The sequence below is a fragment of the Lactuca serriola genome, chromosome 5 (assembly GCF_051521515.1).
Source record: "Lactuca serriola cultivar US96UC23 chromosome 5, Lser_US96UC23_V15, whole genome shotgun sequence".
NCBI lineage: Eukaryota > Viridiplantae > Streptophyta > Magnoliopsida > Asterales > Asteraceae > Lactuca > Lactuca serriola.
In genome coordinates, this window is record NC_136412.1 from 38,081,170 (window position 1) to 38,099,133 (window position 17,964).

General features: G+C 39.6%; 1 protein-coding gene across 1 annotated transcript; it reads left to right on the forward strand.

Moving 5' to 3' along the window:
• The first annotated feature begins 5,531 nt into the window (after positions 1-5,531).
• LOC145049438 (uncharacterized) lies at positions 5,532-6,062 on the forward strand. The gene has a single exon (XM_078997847.1). It carries the CDS (start codon positions 5,532-5,534, stop codon positions 6,060-6,062), a length of 531 nt encoding a protein of 176 aa, XP_078853973.1.
• Positions 6,063-17,964: the final 11,902 nt, after the last annotated feature.

Here is a 17,964-nt window from a genome sequence, read left to right on the forward strand (position 1 = left end):
TAGACACTAATTTGAGGGCACGCAATAATGCGTGTCTTAAATCCTTTAAATTTTAGGAGAGATGACATTAATTTTACGTCACACACTTTTGTGTATCATAAATCCGTGCGTATCATAAATTGTGTGTCATTAAAGGCCTATTTTCCAGTAGTTTTATGTTCTGCCATGAGTTTGCTGCATCTAAGCAGACTCAGATGACCTGTTACTTAAGCATGCTCAAGATGGAGATCAGGCAGTTTGTTTGTACTCGGTGCTACAGTTCATTGTTGGAGATTCAGGAGGCCGCCAGACGGTGTGAGATTGAGATTGAGATTGGGTTGCAGACTTGGGAGTTAAAACCGGCCCCGGTACTGTCGTAGCCTGCGCCGAAGCGGTTCAGGGCCGCTGACTCCAGGTCTGGGATTCAGAGGGGTCGTATTTGTGGGAAGTGCAACAAGGTACACGATGGTGTTTGTGGGTCTTCTTTGGGTTGCCCAAATGTGGGAAGTAGGGCCACATTGTGAGGGATTGTTGGCAGCAGACTCCAGCTTCTAGCATCGGACTTTGTTACCATTGTGATCAGGTAGGCCATATGAAGGCCCAGTGTCCCTTGTTAGTTGCCAAGCCGGTGCAAGCTCCAGCACCAAATACTTTAAGGATAACTGATGGGAGTCAGGGAAGAGCAGAGCCCCCGAGGGCTTGAGGTCATGCTTTCTAGCTCACTTGTGGCTGGTATGTTTCTATCCCTCATCTTATTGATTATGTTTATCTTATGCTCATATGTTTGTACCTCTGTTAGGTACGTTCTTAGTGAACTCCTTGCCAGCTCTTGTATTGATCGACTGCGAGGGTCAGCACGTGGTAGTTCGAACCCCAAATGGGGGACAACTGGTTATTTATAGAGAGGGAACCATGTAAGTTTTAGGGTTTTATTTGGCAGCCAGGGCTCGATAATATATTCATCATGAGTGTGCAGGTTATTTGGCTTATGTGGCGGATACACAGGTCGGGGATCAGGTGTCGGTTGGTGATGTTTCAGTTGTTAGGGAGTTCGTTGATGTATTCCCGGAGGAGTTACCCGGTGTGCCTCCTGAGAGGCTGGTTGATTTTTGGATCAACCTTGTGCCAGGTACGGATCCTATTGCCAAGGCGTCATACCAATTGGAACCGCCTGAGATGCAGGAGCTGTCATATTAGCTATAGGAGCTTCTAGGCAAGCCATTCATCCATCTGAGCAGTTCTTTGTGGGGAGCGTCGATTCTATTCTTCAGGAAGAAGGATGGTTCATACCGGATGTGCATCGATTATAGGAAGCTGAACAAGTTAACTGTGAAGAACTGTTATCCGCTTCTGCAGATTGATGACCTCTTTGATCAGCTCCATGGAGCATCTTGGTTCTCCAAGATAGACCTGCTGGGTTTTAAACACTATAACACTCCTATGGGGCACATGTAACCCGAGATGCTTTGGATCTATGTTTTCTCTAATTATACATGAAATTTATATTTTCCAAAGCATACACCCTCACTAGCATACAATAGAAGATATACAACATAAAACCAAGTTAGATGAATACCTCTTGATGTGGTTTGTAGTTCGTGGCCTTAGAAAGCTTTAGCACCTCAAGTGTGATGCCTCTAATGTGTCACAAACACCAAATGCAAGAGGAGGACGGAGAGAGTAGGCTAGTTAGCTCAAAATCGGTTATCACTCTCTTAGAATGAATGGGCAACCAATTTTTGGGCTAGGGGGTTGCTTTTATAGTGTTACAAAGGCTAGAGTTTCATCCATGCAAACCCTAATGCACCATGAACCTTCATATTTGTTAGGCTCCATGGGTTAAAACTCCATGGACTATCATATTGGCTTAGCCCATCCTAAATAACCATGGATCATTGGCCCACACTATAAGAATCATTGATTTACTTAATCAGTCATTGTATATTTAATCAGTCTCTTTTAATCACTAAATTAATTCTTTATCAATACAAATTAAATAATATGATTTCTCAATTAATATATTATAATTATAATATATTAATAAATCACAAATAACATTTTTCTCAAAAGTCCATCCTATCAAATTGCTCTGGGGAAGGCAACCCAAAAGGACCATGCTACTATCGGGCGAAGTACATACAAGTTATAGTTATAGGCTTAGACACCTAATATAACAGTCTCCCACTTGGATAAGTCTAATAACTATAACTGTCATTGTAACTTCAAAATCCGATTAGCAATTGTAGCTCTCAAAATCCGTTGTCGAACTATGACATAGTCAGTGACGCGTCCTTTAGATAAGAGATCATATATATCTCTGTTCTTCAAGATATCATGCCAAAAAATACATGGAACATAGTCATATTATTGTCCTGCAGTTTGATTCCCGATTTCCGATTTGTCTGACATAGAACATAATTGAACACATCAATTTAGTCCTGACCGGGCCGGACAAATTAGTCAAAACAAAATCATCAAGGGGGCCAAGATATCACTTTTCATCCTCTTAGGATAAAATGAACATATAAACTTCGACTTATATGCTTGTCCTAACTCAGTGGCGGACCTTAGTGGTGCCCGGGGGGTCCCGGGCGACTGCTTCGATTCCGACACGTAGTGTAAATTTTTAAAAATATTTTTTCTATTAGTTGCATCGGCTTAAAATACGATTGCCACTACTAATGTATATTTTTTCGGAAATTTTTTTTAGTGCGATCCCTACTAAAATGTTATGCGTTCACCACTGTACTAACTACTCGTTAAATCATGCACAACGATACAATTTATAACACCAAGTTACTGATGTGTTTTCATATCATCAATTCACAACCAACTCGTAGTCAACAACTCATATATCTTGGTTTGAAGACTATATGATATTATTGTCTCACAATCACTTGTGATAAATTCCATGAAGTGATTCATGTGAGTGTGGGTTTAATCCAATAATCAAATCTTATTTCAAGAGTACTCATGAACGTTGTAGCATACTTTTGCTATGTGTAACACCTTAGACAATATACAAGCCAATTCATGACACTCTAACCTCATAACCAACTTCCAAAGTATGATCGACTCTGGATAGTTTGAATAATCTTATTATTCTGGAAGTCAAAACATGTAAAAGTGAAAATATAGTAAATAATTGACACAAGACAGTAAATTTACTTATAAGTAAAACTCCTTTTATTCAATCATCAAATGTTAATTACTGTTTAGCTATTACAAGTTTCTAAATATTTATCTAATCACTAAAACTAATATCGTCAGTTAGCCCAATGCCCCTTGCATGTTGCAAGTGCCTAACCCTACTCAGTCCCTTCGTGAGGGATCCAATGGGTTGTCTTCTCACAGTGTCCTCTTCATCATGAGGTATCCTTCTTCTACATGATATCTTATGAAGTGGTACTTTCTGTCGATATGCCTGGATCTACCACGATCTCTTGGTTCCTTGGTTAAGGTAACTGCCCCTTTATTATTGTAGAAAATCTCCACAGGATCCTTTATGGATGGAACAACTCCAAGGTCTCCGATGAAGTTTTTCAACCATATCACCTCTTTCGATGCTTCACTCGCAACTATGTACTCTGATTCACATGTTGAGTCAACTATAGTCTCCTGCTTGGAACTCTTCCATGTTACTGCTCCTCTATTTAGGGTAAACAACCAAACCGATTAAGAGTGCAACTTATCTATGTCGGTCTAAAAACCGGTGTCACAATACTCTGTCACTCTCAAGTCATCACTCCCACCGAGGGTAAGAACCCAGTCCTTAGTCCTCCGCAGGTACTTGAGAATGTTCTTTACTGCAGTCCAGTGAGCTTTACCAGGATTCCCTTGATATCTGCTGACCATGCTCAAAGCAAAGGCCACATCAGGGCGAGTACAAGTCATATCATACATGATCGAGCCAACTGCAGAAGCATATGGTACTTGACTCATATCTGCTATCTCAGCCTCTATAGTCGGACTCTGAGTCTTACTAAGTTTAGTATTGTTTTGGATAGGTAAGTCACCTTTCTTGGAGTTCTCCATGCTGAAACGCTTTAACACCTTGTCTAAGTAGGTACTTTGACTAAGTCCCATTAGTCTTTTACTCCTGTTTCTCAATATCCTTATCCCCAAAATATAGGCAGCTTCTCCAAGGACCTTCATAGGAAAACACTTCACAAGTCAGGGCTTCACTTCCTACAAGGTTGGGATGTCATTTCCTATGAGCAACATGTCATCCACATACAACACCAGAAAGCTAACTATACTCCCAATAGCTTTGACATATACACAGGAGTCATACTTGCTTGTCGAAAATCTAAACTCTTTGACTTTCTCATCATAACAAAGATTCCATCTGCAAGTTGTTTGTTTCCATCCATAGATGGATTTCTCATGTTTACACACTCTATTAGGGTACTTTGCATCGACAAAACCCTCTAGTTGACACATGTAAACATCTTCAGCCAACTTTCCATTAAGGAAACCATTTTTGACATCCATTCGCCATATTTCATAGTCATGAAATACAGCTATGCTAACATAACCCTTAAAGATTTAATCTTTGCTACTAGTGAGAAGGTTTCATCATAGTCAACTCCATGAGTTTGAGTAGAGCCCTTCACAACCAGTCATGCTTAATATGTGTGTACTTTCCCATCCATGTCGGTCTTCTTCTTGAAGGATCCATTTATACCCGGCTGTCTTGCGACCTGGTACATTGTCAACCAAGTTCCAAACTTGATTTTCATACATGGAATAAATCTCGCTGTCTATTGTCTCTTTCCATTTAGTAGACTCAGGGCCTGTGTTGAATCATAAAAGTGACCCTCTTAAACTTTACCTACCACAACCCCTTGAAGATCCGCAATCAAGTCACTTCAGTAACCGCATCCGAAGTCATCATCATCAGCAGTTCACTATCTACTTTTCTTAGTTTAGCTATTTATCTGCTTTTCTTAGAATACTCTCTTTTATCCAGTATGCCTTGCATGGATACGTTTATATAGATGAACAAGTGTAACCTTTGAGTATCTATATATATAACTCAATCTTTCTCAACTCAATACATATCTGATAACACTTCGCATCTTAAATCTCATCTCTTGTGCTATTACTCTCATCTCTTTCTTACTCTCCAAATTCACCATATCATAATTGGATATCATCTCTCTTCGGAGCAAGTCATTCTTGAGTTAATCACTAAGCTTGATCTTATAAACTAACATGGTTTGAATGCATTCCTTGTGAAGAATCAACTTACGTGTATGCTTGATATAATACTTGTTGTCATTATATTTCCTTACATTTCCACATCTAACTATCTAATTATCTAAATCTAACTTATTATTATTATTGTTAAGCTATTAGATCCTTTGAGTAAAACTATTCCAAAACTATACTTGTTCTAACGTTTATTCAAGTGTGTCTCAAGTTTTTCTCTCAACAATTGGTATCAGAGCCAAAGTGGTTGCCTTTTAAAGCAAAACTCTGATTTTCAAAAAGCCTTCTATACCACTGAAGCTCATTTCTTACAAAAAAAATATTCAAAATAAGGAAATATGGCACATGCATTATCTCTTAATGTATCAAACAGTTTTGGTGGTTCGAATAGAGCACCAATACTTGTGGCAAATGAATATCATCACTGGTCTCAGAGAATGGAAAGATATATAAGGAGACTTAGAAGAGACATATGGAGATCTGTAGAAGAAGGGCCTCATGTTCCTGTTCTTACTCCAGTACAAACCGATGGAGCCACAACCAAACTAGGAGTAGGTCAACCAACGTTGAATCGTCCCACCAAGAACGTTCTTGACAGAATGGAAAATGACATTGTTGCCTTTTATGAGATTTCTTGTGGAGTTGCGTCTGAAAAATTTGACATAATCATAAATTGCAAATCTGCAAAGGAGATCTGGGATGTTTTCAAAAATCTGTATGAAGGAACTGAACAAGCTCAAGACAAAAAGCTTGCTATTGCACTCAATGAGTTTAACAACTTTAAAGCTCATGCGGGTGAAAGTTTGGAGGATTCCTTTAAAAGGTTTAATCTGATAATCACAAAGCTATCCAATGCTGGCACAATCTAAAGCAACCATGAAAGAAATCTTCAATTTCTAAACGGTTTAGGAAGACACTGGACAACTGCCAAAATGATTGTCCAAGGGGATAGAAAAATCCACTCTCTTTCTCTCTATAAGCTCTATGGTGAACTGCAAGCTCAAGAGTCTACGATACTCAAAGACTGTACAGACTTTGGTAGTCCACTTGCTCTCATGGAACAATCTCCTCACTCTCAATCGTACTCCACTGCGTATGACAACCCTCCGCAGTCATATGAAGTAGACTCAAAATATGATGACGAAGAAGAATTCTAGAATGCAATTGCTCTCGTCAGCCAACAATTCAACCGGTTACCACCTTCATTCCGAAATAACCAACACTACAACAAACCACCATTCAACCGCAATCCTAACTCTCAAAACAATCACTCTCGTTTCACTAAAAAACCTTACCCACCACCGCAGTCTCAAAATACTCAACCCAAGGAGGCACCGCAGTCCATCCAAACTACGGACTCTGGTACTTCTTCAGAAGATAAAAGTGATATTTTGATTTGTCACAAGTGCAACAAAGAAAATCATTTTACCAAAGACTGCAAGGCAAATTTTGTTAAAGATAGAGCATTCTCTCTCATGATGCCTCAAGAGATGGAAGAAAGGGAAAAATGAAGAGCATATATTGCTCAAGTGAAAAGAGACCATCAGGTTTGGTCCTTGGGGGATGAAGAAGAGGACATCAGTAGTGTCAATAGAAAGGGAAAGATCTGTATGATTGAAACTGCAGACGAGGATGGATCCACAAAGATGGAGAAGAATTACTGCTATATGGCGAAAGAAAGGACACTCAACATCGTCAAAAAGGTAAAACTTATGATCCAAACTCTAAATTATAGCATGCGTGATTGTCAGCCATTCATAGACAACCTTAATTACACATGTGCTGTCATCCTTACAGACTATAACAAAGCATTAAATGAGAAGAACATTGCGTCCTAAGAGATGTTTCACGTAAGAGGACGATTGGACAACAAAAGGCTCAAAATGGCTATGTTAGAAAAGGACTTAATGTTAGAGAAAGATGCAAGAATGTTGAGTGAAACACAATTAGAAGTAGAATTGAATCAGAGAGATTTAGGTCAGAGTGAAATTGTATGTTTAAATGTTTTAATACAACAACTGTTTAACGAAAGTGAAGCCATCGGGAATCTTGTTAACAATGGGACTACTGATAATACTTACAATTGGGGTTGGTCCAATGGGTAATCTACGGCAATGGACTCATCACCCCGATTCAATAAGGACAGTCCCTACGTCCCTCTAGACCATGAATTATTGTTTCTCGTCAATGACAAAACATTTCCTGAAGATATCAAAGCTCACTTTGGTAGACGTCACGATCTGAGTCACAATTGTGTTATCAAGGAAATTCTCCCTGAATTTTCTAATCCTATAGACAACACAACTTTTCCCAGTTCTCAGATGTCATCAATTTCTGATGAGGAAATTATCTTGGAAGATCCTGAAGTCTCAATAGACTTCCCGTCTCTGTCGTCAAACCGCAGTATCCCTTACTACAGTCATGAACCTCAGTCTGTCCATTTACCTTCCATCAATTGTCACACCAATGTATCCTCTCAGACTTATTCTGCAGTTGTTCAAGGCTCCGAACCACAGACCTTAGTCAAAAGTACTGTGACCATCCAACCAAGTCATCATGAATTACCAATCGAAAACTTTGAAGTTGGTCAATGTTCCCTGAATCCTGAACTCTCTAGTTTGGATGAATCAAGTCCTTGTTTCTAAAAATTACCAAGTATTTCAAGGAAACCGCAACTGAATGTCACTGATTGCGGTTCTCCTAAAACTGAGGTGAAAAAGGCTTTCAAATAAGAAATTTGATCCCGTTTCAAAAAACGGGAAAATCTTTCAAAACAAAAACAACTTGTCAAAATTCCTAAGTCTAGAAGTCTAGAAAAACACATTTTCTCAAATTACCTGTCCCAAAACTCTGCAGTCAAGAAAACAAAGAAAAAGGAATGTACAGTTTATAAATCCATTCCAAATCTATCTAACACAATACAAAAGAAAGTAATGTCTTTTCGAAGTAATGGTTTTCAAATCTATTCCTTAGATGATCCAAAATGGAAGGGTATTTTGCCAAATCCAACACTCTTAAAGTCACATCAAAGGTTTACGAAATCACTATGCAAAAGATCTACATGTGCTCTTACACCTACAAATTCCACTTTTTGAAATCCTACTGTCAGACCTCACAATCCTCGAACTGGTCATAAGCATACTTCCTCCTTGCAACCTCGTATTTTCCCAAACATCAGGTCGAAACAAATGAAAAAAGTCTAGTTTATAAATGTCAGTGTCAAAAGTTTTCTTCTCATATGAAATCACGATCTTTTTAAAGATCTCGTATCTTTTCTCAATCTCACAAAACTCCAAAAAATATCTAAAACCCAGGACTATGTCTAAAAGTTGACACAAAACCTGTCCCTACAACCTCGTATCATGCATCAATTAAGAATTCTTATGTTGCCCCAGGCTCCAAACTCGTTTGGGTGCCTAAATTGACCGGTTAATTCCCAGGCTTTGTGCAAGGAGGACCAAGAAGAAGAATGGTTGATCGATAGTGCCTGTCCTTGCACATGACCGAAAGATTAGAATACCTTTGGGATTTCAAGCCAATTTGTAACGGGGGTAATGTCACATTCGGCAACAACGTGAATGGGATCATCCGAGGTTACGGTGTTCTTACTACTAGAAACTTTTCTATTCAAAAGGTAGCCTATGTAGTAGGTCTCAAACACAATCTCATTAGTGTTGGCCAACTATGTAAGGCAGGCCATCGGGTTAAATTTGATAACCAATTATGCTACATAATGACAAGTGATAGAAGCACTTGCCTGATCAAATATATATCCGAAGGTACTATGTATCCTTTGGATGTCTCTCTGGTCATCGGCAAACCGCATCTCTACTTCCTATCAAAAGCCATATCCGAAGTTAGCTGGCTTTGGCATCTCATGCTTGATCATATCAACTTCCGGTATATCAACAACCTCATCACAGGGGAACTTGTCCGAGGTCTCCCTATTCTTAAGTATCACAATAACACTCTCTACCCGACATGTAAGTGTGGCAAACAGTCCAAAGAAAGTCATCCTATGGTGATCGATTCCTCAGTCTCAGAACCACTAGAACTTCTCCATATTGATCTCTACGGTCCATCCACCGTAGCCAGTCTTCACCATAAGAAATTCATCCAGGTTATAGTAGATGACTTCACTCGTTTCACATGGATATTCTTTCTTAGACTCAAGTCAGAAACACCACAAGTACTCATCAATTTTATCAAGGAAATAGAACTTCAAATCAAACTACCAGTACGTCACATCCGCAGTGACAATGGAACCGAGTTCACTAATTATCATCTCAATAGTTTCCTGGTTTCCAAGGACATAAGTCACAGCTCCATACACCCCATAGCAGAATGGAGTAGTAGAGCGAATGAACCGTAGTCTGGTAGAAGCAGCCAGATCTATGCTCAATTTTGCCAACCTTCCTTTCTACTTCTGGGCCGAAGCAGTGGCCACAACATGCTTTGTACAGAACCGATGCATTGTTTGCAAACGTCTCAGCATAACACCATATGAGGGTCTCAACAACAGAAAGCCTAATGTTCGATTCTTCCATATATTTGGGTGCAGATGTTTTGCGATTAACAACAAGAATCATCTCAACAATTTCACACCAAAATCTGATGAAGGCATCTTTCTTGGTTACTCAACAAACAAAGTAGCCGATAGGGTTCTCATAAGACGTACGAGACTAATAATCGAAAGCTTTGATGTGAAGTTTGATGATTATTATGTCCGCAACACTGCTCCCTCCACCGAAACCAAAGCAATCCTGGAATGGGATGTTCCTGACTCTTCGGGTCCATTGAACATAGTCGAAGTTAACTATGATGATCTCTTCGATCCCATCGAAACTGCTAAGCTATCTGAAGTTCTTGTGTCTCCTGAAACTCAAATGCAACAAGCTGAAGTATTTGGTCTTACGCCATCTGATGAGGTATCATTTAATACTTCCACCTTGCCGGTTGAGGGGGAAAACTTAACTCCAAATCATATTACAACCATCGAGATTCCAGTATTAGAAATAGCAGCTCCAATCCTTCTCCGTAGAGGATTTCAACCATCAAACGTTTGTTCGGACTCAGATGAGGAAAACATGAAGAATATCGACACCAGAGCTGACCCAACAGTTCTCACAATTCTAACACTTCAGGGGGAACCTTCTCACGCTCAAGAGGATCTTCCATCAGCAATCCAGGGGGAACGTCTTCCAATGGAAAATGCTAATCTCGCTCCAACAGTCCAAGATGACTCTGCAGGCTGTTCTCAAATCCAGGGGGAACTGCTATCTCCAACTGCAGAATCTTCCGATGTTGAAGATATTACCTCCACCACAGCTGCTGATCATCTGCAACCACTTCTACACGTATGGACGAAGGACCACCCACCGAGTCAAATCATCGGCCACCCAACTACAGGTATCCAGACTCGATATTCTAAAGACTTATCTGATCATTGTCACTATGAAGCATTTATGTCCTCGATCGAGCCTCGAACAATCAAAGAAGCATTACTAGAACCAGACTAGATATCTGCAATGCAAGAAGAACTAGAAGAATTCAAAAGAAACAAAGTGTGGCAACTTGTTCCAAAGCCGTAAAGTCACATTATTGTTGGTACTAGATGGGTGTACAAAAACAGGTTGGATGAATTCGGTGCGGTCATCAGAAACAAAGCAAGGCTAGTTGCCAAGCGATATAGCCAACTTGAAGGTATTGACTATGATGAAACGTATGCTCCGGTGGCACGAATGGAAGCCATCCGAATCTTCTTAGCATACGTAGCTCACAAGAACATCAAAGTACATCAAATGGATGTGACAAGTGCTTTTCTCAATGGTGAATTAAAAGAGGAGGTTTACTTTCAGCAACCTCCAGGCTTCGAATGTCTTGAATTTCAAGATTACTGCTACAAGCTTTAAAAAGCTATCTACGGTCTAAAGCAAGCTCCAAGAGCATGGTATTAGACACTCTCTGAATTTCTTGTCTCTTCCGGATACAAAAGAGGAGTGATTGATCCCACTTTATTTAGAAAAGCTAATGGTAATCACCATATTCTTGTACAAATATATGTGCATGATATCATCTTCGGATCAACTGATCAGGGGTTGGTGGATGAACTTGCTAAGCTCATGACTAACAAGCTCAATATGAGCATGAATAGAGAGATTAACTTCTTTCTAGGACTTCAAGTAAAGCAAATCCCTCAAGGGATATTCATCCATCAGGAGAAATACACCACAAAACTACTGAAGATATACTTAATGGACAATTGCTCTTCGGCGAAGGTCCCCATGGCCATCGAATATAAGATATCTGCTGATCCTTCTGGTGAAATAGTGCATCACAAGACTTATAGAGGAATAATTGGCTCATTGATGTATTTCACCGCAAGCCGACCAAACATTGTCTTTGCAACAGGTGTATGCGCAAGATACCAGGCTGATCCAAAAATGTCACACATGACCACAGCAAAGCATATTCTACGATACTTAAAGGGTGGTAAGACTCTAGGTCTATGGAATCCCGCAGGAAATGACTTCAACCTACAGGCATTCACTGATGCGGATCATGCTGGATGCACACTAGATCAAAAAAGCACTTTAGATGGATGCCAATTTCTGGGTTGAACACTCGTCAGCTGGTCATCAAGAAAACAAAGTTGTGTAGCATTGTCTACCACAAAAGCTGAATATGTGGCCGCAACCAACTGTTGTTCACAAGTCTTGTGGATGAAAACACAACTTATGGACTACAGTTACAGAATATTGCGGATACCAATTTAATGTCAATCTAAAAGTGCTATAGCAATTTCTCACAATCCTATTCATCACTCTAAGACAAAATACTGAACTATGATATCACTTCATCAAAGACCACATCCTGAAAGGTAACATTGAACTAATTTTTGTTCATACTCATGAAGAGATTGCTGATGTATTCACAAAGGCACTTGACTCTACAAAACTCAATAGTTTCTTACAAATATTAGGAATGATGAATCCGGACCCACAATTCTTTCTGAATTGATAAGTACCGCAGACCATCCTTGGTCTCTTTTTCGGTCCCAATTGAACTTATTTATGATATATAGTTTTGGTATAACCTATGTACCGCAGTATATTCTATATACCGCAGTATCCCACTTGTACCGCAACTATATATCATATCTATCTTTCAATGGTCCTTATTGTTTATTGTTACTAATTTATTGTTCAAGTGTTCTCCTCAGTTTCTCTACTGCAGTCATCTAACCATCCATCCGCAATGATAAAAGATTCATCCGCATTGAAGTCTCAATCAACAATAACATTGATCAGTTTCTCAACCACTTCATAAATTTTTGAAACTTTGTGTGCTATTTAATGATCCTTCATTAAATAAGAAAACATTCCTAAAAACAAATAAAACATTCTTGATGTAGCATATCATCGTTTCAGCTCTGCTTTATAAATAAACCTTGTGTCAGACCTATTTTAGGTATGATGACAAAAAGAACAGTTTTCCATAAATATTTCTTTTTAAGAAATCCTTTTCCTCTAAACTGTCGCTTCCTAATACCCCCAGAACGTCAAATTCGTTACTTATTCCTCATTTATACAATGGATTAACCCCCTCACCACACGTTCTTCAAACGTGATGGTTTAGGGACTGACATTTCATCAAATGCAACTGCTTTTGAAAATTAATTTTTTTTTAATGATCCGTGGCTGAGATTGATTTCAAATAAAAACCCAAACGTTTTATTTTATCCGACACTACTTAGGGTAAAATCAATTAAGTTTTAATCTGCCACTATAAAACTCTCTTTTTCTTCCCAAGAAAGGTTTACGCTTTCTGAAGACTCTGAAGACAAACTTCGTCTTCTTCATCTTCTTGCACTCTGTTTTTCTGCAAGTTCTTCAAACCTTTTTTTCAAAATGGTGAAATTAGGTGTCTCAAAGAAACAATCGAAATCATCTAGCTCTGTTCAGCCAACTGGTTCAAACTCCAACTCAAGAAACTAAATGCCATCGACTGCTTTAAGCAATTTTAGGTTAGTGATTGATGTGCATTCTTCTTACAATGCTCTAATCAAGTTGATGATCAAGTTCTTGTCAAATCATCCATTGTTCGGTCCATTCGACACCTTCACTAACATAGTACCACTTTCAACCCTCTACAAATGTGCTTTCTCTACATATCACCCTCTCAACAACGTTTAAGAGGTGCATGTGCATCTAGTGAATGATTCCCTGGTCATTATAACCAAATAGAAGTTTGTCAATGCCATTAATCAACTAGTTCTTCCTTCAACAAAGGTCTTCACTCCAAGCACAACCGATATCCTGTCTGCACTTTACCAAATGGGTTACCAGAAGAAGCTAAAAGGCGTAGGCGAATTCAAGAAGAATCAGTTGCATGCGGTGTGGCAGTTTGTTTGTCACTTCATCATCTGCAGTCTGTCTGGCAGGACCGAAGGCACTCATAACATGGGCTTTAAACTGTTAGAGTTGGTATGGAGTATCTTCACTGGCCACGATGTCAACTACGGTCATATTCTGTGGGATGACTTCTTGCAGTACATTCTAAAGGAGAGTCCAAAAGAACACCCTGCCGAGCTCACCTTTGCAAGATTTTGGTCCCTATGTATCTCCGATCTTCATGCTAATGCAGGACTAAGCATGGGCAACGATATCAATCTCTTCATCACCAAAGATATTAAAAGGTGTAATCCCTCTAAAGATCAATCTCTTTTTGGACCTATTAGATGACTACCAGTCCAAATTTTGTCCACACTTGGACATGAAACTACTGATGTTTCAGATCATATAGAGGCTATGGAAGGTATTGACCCATACCTTCCTACCTCGCCTCTACCTAGTCAGAACATACTTGCCTCAACCGCACCCATCAATCATGGTAGTACCGCAGCTCCATCTTCCACTACTCTATCCAACTTACCTTTATCACAAAGATTCAAGAAGGTAGCATCACCCAACCAAGGCCCACACAACATTTCTAAGAAACATGGAACCCCAAAGAAGAAAGATGGTCCCAAGCACACTGAACCATCAAAGAAAAGGAAACTCAAACACATTATGCCATCAGATGACGAATCCAATGACAGTCAATCTCAATCTTCCTCTAGTGATTCTGATGATGATGCAGAACCCATTTCAATCCCCAAGAAATGAAAAACCCAATCGATAGACCAAATGTGTGACCAGACTGATACCGTACTCTCTCAAAAGGCTCCTATAGTCCTTGGGGTGGCCGCAGACCCATTCAACACGACAATCGAATTTCACTCAGACATAGAAAGTTTGTCTATTTCACCCAATCGTGGAGACTCACCCCTAGCTCAATCCCAAGAGGATGGAACTGGTTGTTGCCCTAAGGTCTCCAGGGCTTCCCGTCTACATTTCTCTTCACCTGACGATTTGAACTCCATCCTTTTGTCTGTAACCCATACACTTCAGACACCTTCCCAACCGCAGGGCACTCTTTCCACCCTTGCCAGAACTGAGTCGAGGCCAGACTTGACCACGGGTCAAGGAAACCGAGGAAGCTCAGGTAATCCTACTCCACTTCCATCTTTTCCAGGTGGTTTAGGCACAGTGAGCACAATGGTGCAAGGATCCGTGAACCCGAGGGACACCTCGGTGCGATTTCAAGGAATTGACGATTTTGATCTCAATGACTCATGGAGTACTTACAAGCCATTAAACGAAGCTGAAGCAAAGAAATAGCCGCTTTCCGTAGGGCATTCCAAGCAAGAAAAGATAGACAAACCAAGCATCTTCCACAAAAATGGCAGGATATTCAGTCAGTGGCCAAGTACTAGGCAGATGCAATTAACAACGCCAACATCGTAACCACTATTCTAAAAGTGCAGGAGTGGATGTCCAACATGGCTGAGACAGTCCGCAACGCTCAGAACACTCCTGGTGATCAAGGTACTTCAAGAATCCCTCCAACTCCCAATGCTCAAACTTCTCAAGGTGATGACACCGCAATCGAAGTCAGCTCTGCACCTACATTCGGGTTCGATGACTTTGATCTCAATGAGGTAAATCAACATATCCCTTCTGATGATGAATTAATGAAATTTGATGAAGAAGAAGCTTCAAGTGGTTCTCAATAATCCACTTCCAAGCCCAAAGGAAAGAAGAAGAAGAAGATTATTGTCTCAAGGAAAGAGCTTTTGAGTCTACAAGCTAAAGTAGATCAGATTCTTGAGGCGGTCAAGCCCACTCAACCGCAACCTGAAGAGGTTCTAGGACCGTAATCCTTAATTGAAAGAATCGAAAGACTGGAAACTCGTGAACGACTGGATGCTGAGCGTATTTCCCAAAACATTGAAATGGCGATTCGTTCTTTGGACTCAAGTCGCAAGGTAGACCATAAGCAATTTATGGCTACTAAAGAGCGCCTCATCTCTGAGGTATCTGCAATCAAGGCAGACCTTCAAACTGCCATTGCGGATCAATCAACACACTCAAAGAAACTGATAGATGAAACTCACACTGCCTATGAGTTGACCATCTTCGTCGTTCATTCTACGATCAACAGTCTTCGATGATCACTATCTTCAAAGTTTCATGGTCCAAAGATCCTTCAACTCACCAAAGAGATTCATCGCTTACTTTTCAACACCACCATTCCCAACAATCAACAATTGGCTGATGCACTTAAAGATCAATTCGACAATGTGTGTGCTAAAGTCGATGGTCTTAAGCAATGGCTTGAGGAATCCCATGCTCTTCATTCCTCAAGAGGGGGAAGTGATGAAGACCATCATTCAAACAACATCTCTCAGCAACATAGAAGCTTCGTTGTCTTAAATGAAACAATTCCTTCACCGCAACCATCTCCTCACAAGACTCCAAGCCATCAGACTCCACCGCAAGATCAATCGCCACTGCAACATGAAAACATTCAAGAAGATGATCTTAAGAGACCGAAGACTCCTCCCCACTTCAAAAATTTAGCATCCAATATGTCATCCGAACATTCCGATGACTCTCCCGCAACGAAACATAAGAAAGTAGACTGGAATGAAGACAAGCTTTCCGAGCTAATCTGGAGAGAAAACGGATTCGACATTACCATGGATGAATCCTTAGTCAATTCTTGGATCAATCCTCACCACAGATTGCTAGATGATGAATACAAACCCTACCTTACCTTCGCTGAACCCCCATCTGACGGATACTGGGATATTCGAATATCCCCCAATGCAAAATACTTCACTATATTCGAGCAGTTTGACCAAAGCCTACCTAATCACAAGATACTGCCAATGGAATTCGAAAGACTTAATCGATTCCATGCCAAACATACTTCCTGAATAGAAAAAATTTGGTCTAACGATAGACCATCAGCAGTCAAGAACTTCAAACCTCAGAAATTCATGAATGTTGACTTCATCCATTATACTCTCACAATAAGGAATCAGTACTACGTCCACACCCAAGCTGACTTCCCATGCATAAATCCAGAAGAAGTCTTCCTGATAGTGAGGGTGTTCCAAAACAAATCCGAGAAGTATCCAAAGATGGAGATATCATTTGAAAGGGCTAGCATTTTTCTAAGGGAAACTGTCTGTAACTTTTCAACAATTGATGCGTACATTCATCCTGATCTTGCCAAGAAGTTCGATCTACCACCACTTGATCCTGCACCGATGTTTACTGAAGGCTATCAAGAAAGATCTCTAGGTGCAACAAACTTCCCAGATCTTGGTGTCATCTTCAAAAGGAAAATCAATGTAACCAAATACTTCATTCCTTTGATTGCCATGAATCACCTCACAAGGAAACAACTTGAAGTTTGTTGAACCGCAGTTCAAAAGTCAAAACATACAATTGTCGAAGTGAAGTTCAAAATTTTAAGAAGGATCACCTGGTTGGAGAATGTCAGAAAGTTTTGGTGGATTCTAATCAAGTTCCTAAAGATTGATAACCGAAGAAAAATTTGAAGAGGTCACTTAGGGGGAAATTGTTAAATCATAAAAGTGACCCTCTTAAACTTGACCTACCGCAGTCCCTTGAAGATCCGTAATCAAGTTACTTCAGCAACCGCATCCGAAGTCATCATCATCAGCAGTTCACTATCTAGTTTTCTTAGTTTAGCTTTTTATCTGCTTTTCTTAGAATACTCTCTTTTATCCAGTATGCCTTGCATGGCTACGTTTAGATAGATGAACAAGTGTAACCTTTGAGTCTCTATATATAGAACTCAATCTTTCTCAACTCAATACACATCTGATAACACTTCGCATCTTAAATCTCATATCTTGTGTTATTACTCTAATGTCTTTCTTACTCTCCAAATTCACCATATCATAATTGGATATCATCTCTCTTCAGAGCAAGTCATTCTTGACTTAATCACTAAGCTTGATCTCATTTACTTACTTGGTTTGAATGCATTCCTTGTTAAGAATTAATTTACATGTATACTTCATATAATACCTGTTGGCATTATATTTTCTAACATTTCTGCATCTAACTCTCTAATTATCTAAGGCTATGTTTGGCGCGCCACAGCTACCTGATAAGATAGCTTATTTTTTGAGCTTTTTTATGTTGTCGTGTTTGGTAAGCCAAAAAAGTAGCTTATAAGCTAGCTTTTTGAAAAGCTACTTAGACTAGCTTTTTAGGAGCTTTTTTAAAATTTCCCAAATACACCCCTTAATTAATTATGGAAACACATATTCTTACATTTCCTTTTATGTAATTTGATATATTTCATCTAGCTTTTCAGCTAGTTTTACCAAACGATATTTTTTATCAG

What these genes read in the sequence shown, in the direction of transcription:
- LOC145049438 (XM_078997847.1), top strand. Translation starts at nt 5,532, where the DNA reads ATGGCACATGCATTATCTCTTAATGTATCAAACAGTTTTGGTGGTTCG.